Source organism: Prunus dulcis, chromosome 3 (assembly GCF_902201215.1).
Source record: "Prunus dulcis chromosome 3, ALMONDv2, whole genome shotgun sequence".
NCBI lineage: Eukaryota > Viridiplantae > Streptophyta > Magnoliopsida > Rosales > Rosaceae > Prunus > Prunus dulcis.
Window position 1 is genome coordinate 16691018 of NC_047652.1, and position 9299 is coordinate 16700316.

Here is a 9299-nt window from a genome sequence, read left to right on the forward strand (position 1 = left end):
GTTATATGCCCTTTTCTTTTACATATAACAACTAGCTAAGGCAATATCTAATATTTATGACACTTGCTATATATCATCCTATCATCATGCTCTAACATAATCTAAGTTTATTTTATTTGTTTTTTTCACATGAAACTTACAAAAGCTTGAGATCTCTAAACACACCATTCCACCTCATCCATCTCATACAATTTGAACAAAAGTATTTGTGGGTTGATTAACCATATATAGTCATATAATAAGAATATATGCATGCATAAAAAAGAAGTGTCAATAAGAATGTAAAAAAAAAATTTGATGACTAGATAGAATTGTATTGGATTGGATAAGTCATAAATCTAAGATATGTTGTTAAAGGAGGAAATGAAGGGCAGTGAATGATTTTCCATTTTGGGGGCGATTAGGAGGGATAATTTATAGAATGTTGCTATCCTACCATTTTGTGGGGATTATGGGATAAGTTTTCTTCATTTTTTTGAGGACCTTTCCTATTGAGAGGGGCAATAATGAACATACTAAACTTACACACACTACATGGATACTAGAGCTCGAACCCAATACCTTTTTTTGTGGGGAGCATTTGCTCCAAACCACTACTAATGGGTCCTTTGCAGATAAGTTTTCTTCATGAGTAATTTATTTTTTACCTTCAACATGATCATGGGTTTTTCATTTCTTCCTATAAGAGCATCCACAATGATAAGGTGTATATGGAGGTGTATGTCAAATATATACATTTGGTTGCCGGAATGTCCTGCAATGGGGAGGTATATAAGGCTGTAAATGTACATCACAAATGTGAGATGAGAAAAAAAGATGCAAATGTACATCTAATTTTTCACCAGCCAAGTGGGTCCCGTAGCATAAAAGCCAAGAGAGAAGAGAGAGGAAAGCTACCTAAAAGATGGGGAAGTTATTAAAATGGTAGGCTCATGGTGTGGAAGTTCTTCTCCAACAAATTTCTAATGTATGGCCATATTTCATTCAAATTGAAATATGAAACTAATAATTACGCTAATCAATGGTGAAGAATAAATTCATATCAAAGCCAACTGTTCATATTAATTTTATTTACATCATATTGAATGAAATTATATCTTATCGGAATTTTAAAATTTTTAAGTCGATTTGTTCAGAAAAATAATTAAACCTAACACACAAAAAATTAACCCAAAAATATTAACATAAAAAAAAAAATTTGACACCAAAAATGAATTAATACAAGAAAATTGGATTTACATCTTTGAATTTGCATCCAACTCATTGGAGCAAAAATGATATTTGCATCTCCTGGAGGTGTAAATGAGATGTAAAACTGGCTTTACACCTCCGAATTTACACCTCCCCACTGTAGATACTCTTAGAGCATCCACAATGGGCTTCCTAAATCACCTCTTTAGACAAATTTTAGGGAGGATTTGGAAAAAATGCAACTCCAACCATGCTCCCTATCCACCTCTTAAAATAGAGAGACCTCTAGGAGCTCCTAAATCTGAGGAGAGAGAAAGGACTCCTAGTAGCTCCCTATAATTTAATGTTGCTTTATTTAATGAGTATTTCAAACCTTTAATTAATGTTAATTAATTTTTATATTATTTTTTAAATAGAGATGGACTAATTAAAAAAGAGTTGTAGCATTTATGACTCCCTAAACTAAAGAGCATGATTGAAGTTTAAATTTTATAGAGAGCTCCTAAAATAACTTTTATATGTTTTTAGCTAAAATTTAACTAAAAAATAGAGAGCATGATTGTGAATGCTCTTGAAATATAGGGAGTTATCATATCCAACCCATGCTAAACATCAAACGAGCCCAAAATTTCACCCAAAAAGAAATTGGTATACATATATATAGTGATACGTAATATCCAGCGTGGCAGACGAGCTGGAGGTGACAGTGGAGCCTGAGAGCGTGCATGGACTGTTGATCCCACATACCGAATGCGCAGCGCAGGCACTTGCCATGAGCTTAGCATACGTCGACAGACCTACATCCCACTAGGAAAAACGTATGGAGGGCAGCCCTGCCATGTCATCGCTCCCTCCTGTTCGCGCCAAATTTCGTTGCCCTTTTCATGTCAACGTGTCCAATATCAAGATCTCAAACAAATTACAGAGATCGCAGAAGAAAGCAACATGTCTGTTGGAAAGGATATGGAATAAGAATTTGCATATGCCAATATGATGATTATCCCTTTCCCTATTATAAATATGCAGACATGTACTGGTGCAGTCTGCAACTAGCTTCCGCATACACACTGCATGCTTATTTAATTTCTTTGGTCAATTTCTTAGGTAAGCAGGTCCTTTTTTTTTTTCTTTTTTTTTCCTATCTAAACCCTATTTTATATATGTCAGTTGCAATGGTGAGTGTCAATAGCAAACAGTTACTTGCTGCTTCCAAGTTGGTTTTTAAAAAGGAGGAGGAGCTGTCCAAGACACAGTTTCATGTTCACCGGAAGAATGATTGGGATGATGATGACGACGACGACGACGATGATGCGGGCAGTGTTGCACCAGCTGCATAGCTATATATATATATGTTTATTGGCATTGAGAGAATTTGAGGCACTTCCCAGCCTCTTCGGAGTGAGCTTTGACACACTAGTTGAACAATGTTGAGCTTTGGCACTAGTTGTGTCTCAGTTAAAGACTGTTTTTTGTTTTTAAGGAGTTTCAAATCGAGTACTATTAGAACAAAAGAGAAAAACAAGTTTCTCGACTCTCTCTGCTAGCTTGTCTTGTTTTGAATAGTACGTTGACTGAATGTTAATCTAAGCTTAAAGTTCATTACAAAATCCGAAGTTATCTGCTTGTCTTGTTTTTTAAGTTTTTAATATATAGGGCCAACAATATAATAAACCACTTCATTTTGAAAGGCCGAATAACTATGCATATTCTGAGTCTGCGAAGCAAGAAAGCTCAGTAAGATTAAGATATTTTATCAAAGAACCAATTCATATTGCAATGAGTCTAGCTACTATTGTCAATAATTAAATCACCATTATTTTGTCTTTCAAATGGTAGCTTGTTCAACTCAGAAATATAGCATGAAAGATCATTCATTGAAAGGGTCTTTTTAAATACCAAGCTATGGGCTCAATTATATTTTTCATGTACTCTAACCACAACCTATATGTCTAATTCCAACATGACCAATTATATTATCACTGACAGAAACAAAAATGACAATGCCTTGCCTACTCAACTAATTGGGGTCTAAATTTCAGGAAGATTTTTGGGCCGGGTTAGAATTTTTCGATATATTTTTATTTTGAAAGAAAATGAAGTTTTTATAACGAGGAGTTATGTTGAGGAGTTATAATGAGAGAGTTCAATCCAACAGTTCAATAATAACTCTACATTAGATCGGACTGCTACTAAGGACCCCACCCCCTCATTTTAACCCTCTAGCCTTCCTGCACACGAGCGGCAAGAAATGGGCTTCACCTTGTAGACATTATCCAGTTTTTCTCCATCTTCTTTTAAAGTTGCCCCATTAATTATAGTGAGAACTGGGCATCTGTTACATTACACAAGGTATAGAAGGGCCCAATTGACATTTCTCAAATGAGCAACTGAATCTGACCGTTAATCTCGGGGATCGAACAGTCAACCTGTAACTAAATCCTGCAGCTTACCTTAGAAAATCCAGACCCAATTTGTCTTTTTTAGGTCGGCTCCGCGGGCAAAATTATCGTCAAATCAGACCTTGTGATTTCTGTTTCGTCACTTGAAGCTGATGGTTCATGCAAATCCAGCCGTCCTCGTCCTCAGTTTCTGGGACCTGGAAAGAGCAGCTGACGTGTACCTTCTGAGGACCATGTTTCTTCTCACTCTTTTTAGCCCACCAAATGGTTTGGTCTCTACTGTTCAATTCAATCTTCCATGCTGCTTCAACCAATACCAACTATCTCTTTCCTCATTTGAGTCACTTCTCTTTGACAAGTTCATTAATTTCACAAGTCTTTGTCTTGCATTTCCAAAATTCTTGGGGGGCTTCTGCCAGAATTCTGGCAATTTAGTTCTGTTTTGAGCTGAAACTTCTTCAATATCAGCAACAGCAACCCATTTCTTGTTTTACATTGTTTTCTTTTTTCTTGAACTCAGCAGCTCCAGGGAAAGAAATCATGGCTATGCATGTGAGCAGTGCATGCTTTTCTGTTTTTAGTCACAGGAGAGTTCATAAGATTAGAGCTGTTGCTTCTGAAAATGTGACCACAGAGGATGATAAGGTGAAACTGGGGGGTTCTGATTTGAAGGTGACAAGGCTTGGGATTGGAGCTTGGTCATGGGGGGACACCAGTTATTGGAACAACTTCGAATGGGATGGTAAGTTGCAGAAATGATTGAAAAACTGAGAATCCCTTTTCAAATTGATGCTTTATTTGGGTTATAATTGTGGGTATGTTTGTTTCAGATGAGATTTTCAGAGATTTTGAGCCATTATGTCTTTCTATATTCACTTTTATCACTTGGGGAAGTGTTTTTAATTTAGCTTAACTTTTTACACCTGCAATTACAATGTAAAGACATCATCAGCTTCAAACTGTACATGAGAGGAAGTGAGCTATATTTGTATGATTCAACTTTGTGCAATGGAAATTCTTGTTGGTTGTTTGATGGGTTTTTTAGGTGGGGCAATAAATCTTAAAATTCAATATCTTTCTGAATTGGTTGTATTGGCAGCTTTGTTGTTAAGATTATGAAATGCTTAGGTATATTGGAAAGTGGAAATTATTCAATTGTGTTCATTATGGCAATATGTTTTGTGTAAATTGCAGATAGGAAGATGAAGGCTGCTAAGTCTGCTTTTGATGTCAGTGTTGATGCTGGTATAACGTTCTTTGATACTGCTGAAGTTTATGGCTCCAGGGTAGGAAAAGCGCCCTATATTTCCTTTGTTCCTCTCAAACAGATGCCATAAAGTTTTATCAGTGTAAACAAAAAATTTACTGTTCACTCTTGCAGGCTTCTTTTGGTGCTATAAATTCTGAAACTCTTCTAGGAAGGTACGTACTGGGGTATTTTTTTTTTATAGCGGCTCATTCTACTTTCTAGTCAACAAAGAGTAAGGCTAATCATGGTTAATTTCTGTATTTTGAGAACATTAGTTATATAACTTCCACTGAATTTTACACAGATTTGTCAAGGAAAGGAAAGAAAAGGATCCAGGAGTGGAGGTTGCTATTGCAACCAAATTCGCAGCTCTGCCATGGAGGCTGGGTCGTCAGAGTGTCATTACTGCCCTTAAGGATTCCCTCGGTCGCCTTGGAGTTTCTTCAGTAGAACTGTATCAACTCCATTGGTATGTCCTTTACGTCAGGGTGTCATTCTGCTAATGTAACTACAATAACTAATCAAGTGTTTTGTGTTGATTTTCAGGCCTGGAATATGGGGAAATGAAGGTTGTTTTCATAACTAAATTTACTTTGTTTATATATAACACCATTTTTTCATAGAATAATTCTCTGTCTAGCTAATGTAAATAGATGGCTACATATAATAATCACCTTTTGTTTCTAAAGAGGCGTCTCTGGAAAAATCATATTTCAGGGTATCTTGATGGTCTTGGAGATGCTGTTGAACAAGGCCTTGTGAAGGCTGTTGGTGTTTCAAACTATAGCGGTACAAATCTATCCTTTTATCTAATTATGGTCAGCTGTTCGAAACATGTCCTTTATCTTTCTTTTCTTTTTCTTCTTTGTTTTAAGTAAGTACAGAATATATTGGCACATCGAGAAAGTAATTTACAAAAATGGATCCCCTCCTCAACTAATCTGAACATGATGCACAAAGATCTTTATTGCAGAAAGGCGATTGCGTGAGGCACACAAGAAACTTCAAAAGAGAGGTATCCCACTAGCATCAAACCAAGTGAATTACAGCCTCATATACAGGGCACCAGAGGAGAAGGGAGTAAAGTCTACCTGTGATGAACTTGGGATCACTTTGATTGCCTATTCGCCTATTGCTCAAGGTGAAGTTGGAACCTTGTATTTTCTTAATCTATTTTCATTTTCATTCAATATCTTAGCCTAAGAATTAATAAAATCATTTTTAGAAGGTATAATATTTTTTTCAATTTACAGTATTCAAGACCTCTCTGAGCAATCTTCAGAAATTGGGGCTTAAGTTCATCATATTGTTATCTTTTGTTTTAACTTAAGAAGGGTATAAACAATGGAAACAAAAATCATTGCTGAGTTAGGAGAAAGCAGGCTTGCTCACTTTTGTCACTGATCCCCTGATTCTGAATTTTGAGCATTCCTTTTCAAGCAGTTCTTAACTTCAACATTATGAGCTTATTTCTTCTATATTGTGTGATAGACTAGTTCTGGCTCCTAAAAGAAACAGTGAAGAAGTAAAATTCTCTCTTTCTCGTGCATTTTTTAAAATCTTACTGTGTCTTGCTTATTCTTGAATTCAACTATTTCTGGATAAGTTGTAATCTTGCTTGGTAAAACCTTTAAAGTGAAATATCTAAGAAAGTGGAGGTGTTTGTATATCTGCTTTTCTACATTTAAACTCATATTTCACCAAACCAGTACCTTGTAACAAGTGAAAAACAGCTGGGTTATCCGCCCATTGCACAGTTTTATTTTTTATTTTTTTTATAGAATGCACAGTTTTTGATTAGGTAAGAAATTGGACAGTTTTTAGTAATAAAAGGGCATGCAGTTAGTCTGAAACAAAAAATATGTGAATTCTTGATAAAAGATGTCTGTTGAGGTCTTATATTATCACTTGTAATCTCTGCACAACCCTGGTTACAATGATTACAGCCTTTAATCTCAGATCTTAGTAGGTTGGTTTCCGCAGAAGCCAAGTTTTTCTGTCTGATCCTGGTGTGAAAGAGATTGAGAATATTGAAATTTCTACTATTTATACATATGCAGGTGCTCTTACAGGAAAGTATACACCTGAAAATCCTCCCACCGGCCCTCGAAGACAGATTTATACTCCTGAATTTCTTACAAGGGTAAAGCATAGTCAATACTTTGAAAGCCAGTTACACAGTAAGTTCCAATTTTATTGCTGAAATATCATTTTGATATGCAGCTCCAGCCTCTGCTGAACCGGATCAAGGAAATAGGAGAAAAGTACAGTAAAACAAACACACAGGTTTGTTAATGCTCTTTTAACTATTGTATCTTTTTCAATTAGAAGTCCTCAATTTTGTCATTTCCGTGGAAGCATGGCTGAACAGTAACCAGCAATACCTATATTTTAGTAGTTAAGTCATGTTAGACGCGGATACAATTATCAAACTCTTGATAGATACCAAATTGCATGAAAGACGGAGCTCTTTGTTTCACTGTTTTTAGTATACGTAGACCAATTCTCTATAGTTTCATGCTCTCCATCATATAAGATCATAAACCCACATATTGATGTCTTGGACAAGATTTCTTGAATGCAGAAATTCATATTTGGGCAATCTAATTTCTAACTCGCTGGGATTTAATGTGAGTTGGGTTCCTCTGCACAGGTTGTCCTAAACTGGTTGATAGCCCAGGATAATGTTGTGCCAATCCCAGGAGCCAAAAATGCAGAACAGGCTGCAGAATTTGCCGGTGCACTTGGATGGAAGCTCGACAATGAAGAAGTCGCTGAATTGCGCTCTTTGGCTACAGAGATAAGACCTGTTACTGGTTTCCCTGTTGAAAACTTATAGATTTTTGTACAAGCATCTGAGTTGTAAATTCCCCTATACAAGAATGTGTACACTTCTTCATATCAAATACAAATATCATGTTTTCTGTAAGAATGATTGCAGGTTGACCATTAATGTAACTAAATCCTGTCCACATTTTTAGCCACTTTAGATCTGTTTGGTGACGCTATCATTTTGGTCTTAGCGCAAAATTTTAAGTGCTTGATCAGATGGAAATGATGTGATGGAAAAACTAAATTGTTTTCTTATTCAGGTATTACTAGCTTACAACTTTACAATCTATTAAAAAGACTATATTGACAGAATACTTGGATAAAGACACTTTCTACCCCAAAAGTTGAAATGTTTTTCCCAGACCAAAACAAGAGCATCAAGAATTAAGTGAATAGATTGGATTTTGATCCGAATCCAGCGTAACTAATAGGAGATGGATTGAACTTCTAAATTCGATAATCCGATTATAAATGGATCCGGATATGAATTATAGTTAATCCGATCCGACTTAGTCTAAAGTATAATTTAGTTTTTCTATGCTTTATATTAATATTTTATCTATGTAAATGAGTAATTTTAGTTTTATATGCACTTAGTAAGAATACACTTAAAACTAAATTTTTTGATAAAATATCAAAATTTGATGTAAAAAGTAGATAAATACAATACAAGAACGAGGCTACTAATGAAATTTTGATTTCTTGTACATCTCAAAATAAATCCAATAATAATTCAATCTGATCCAAATCCGATGCGTAACGGATATGGATTGATAGGTGCAATCCGATAATCCGATTATAAATGAATTCGGATTTGGATTTGGATTAAGGTATATCTAATCCGTTTGTAGATTAGTTCGTCCTTTTTTTCTTTCTTTTTTCCAATTTCTAACTTCTTTGTTTGTTTATGCACGGAAAATAAGCCCATAATTCCAAACATATTAATTGGATTGGAGGATGAATAAATGCATTTTGGTACCTAGTTGACCATGTAATTGCCTTCTCCAGCTACAGACACAACCATGGACCCAATTTGATATTAAGAGAGTAGTTATTTGGTAGGCCTTGCCGCCCCTGTACTGAAAACGACAATAAATCAAAGCCAAAGGTTCATACTAGATAGCAGCCCTATCCATTGCTGGCTAGAGGCTATATTCTCTATAAAACCAAAATGACATGAATTTAAAGTTCATAAACACAAGTTTAGCTCCTCAAGCTCAACCCATGAAGCCTACCCCCTTATACATTGCACAGGATCCTAGTCTCTCCAGCCAACAAACTACCACCTCCAAATTAATGCCAAGAATTGCTCAAACAATTCAACAGCTTCTCTTCTCATTTAGACTAGGGCTTTTGAATTTAGCTAAGTTTTTAAAGGTGGAGATAGACCCACTTTAGTTCTCTCTCTCTCTCTCTCTCTTTTTTTTTTTTTTTTTTTGGTGAAACAGTCAAATTCATTGATAAACAGGGCAAAAAAAGAATACATACAGGAGGAACACAACCCCAAAGGAAGGTTCTTGCAATACAGAAAATCTAGAAAACATCATCAATCCGGCATAAACATTGCCCGACAGTGAGTAAAAAAAATTCACATCTTGAAACCCAGCTCACTCGGAGTTAAAGATGAG

General features: G+C 35.6%; 1 protein-coding gene and 1 long non-coding RNA gene across 2 annotated transcripts; both read left to right on the forward strand.

Annotated features, from left to right (window-relative positions):
- The first annotated feature begins 2072 nt into the window (after positions 1-2072).
- Positions 2073-2808, forward strand: LOC117623059. Its single transcript, XR_004585068.1, has 2 exons — positions 2073-2295; positions 2359-2808. It is a non-coding gene; the product is annotated as an uncharacterized LOC117623059 (long non-coding RNA).
- Positions 2809-3394: 586 nt separating this feature from the next.
- LOC117623057 (uncharacterized oxidoreductase At1g06690, chloroplastic) lies at positions 3395-7797 on the forward strand. The gene is made up of 10 exons (XM_034353904.1): positions 3395-4332; positions 4785-4876; positions 4972-5012; positions 5144-5308; positions 5386-5408; positions 5557-5628; positions 5813-5980; positions 6900-6982; positions 7063-7125; positions 7493-7797. The coding sequence occupies exons 1-10, from the start codon at positions 4131-4133 to the stop codon at positions 7676-7678; spliced, it is 1095 nt and encodes a 364-aa protein (XP_034209795.1). The 5' UTR covers positions 3395-4130; the 3' UTR covers positions 7679-7797.
- The last annotated feature ends 1502 nt before the right edge of the window (positions 7798-9299 follow it).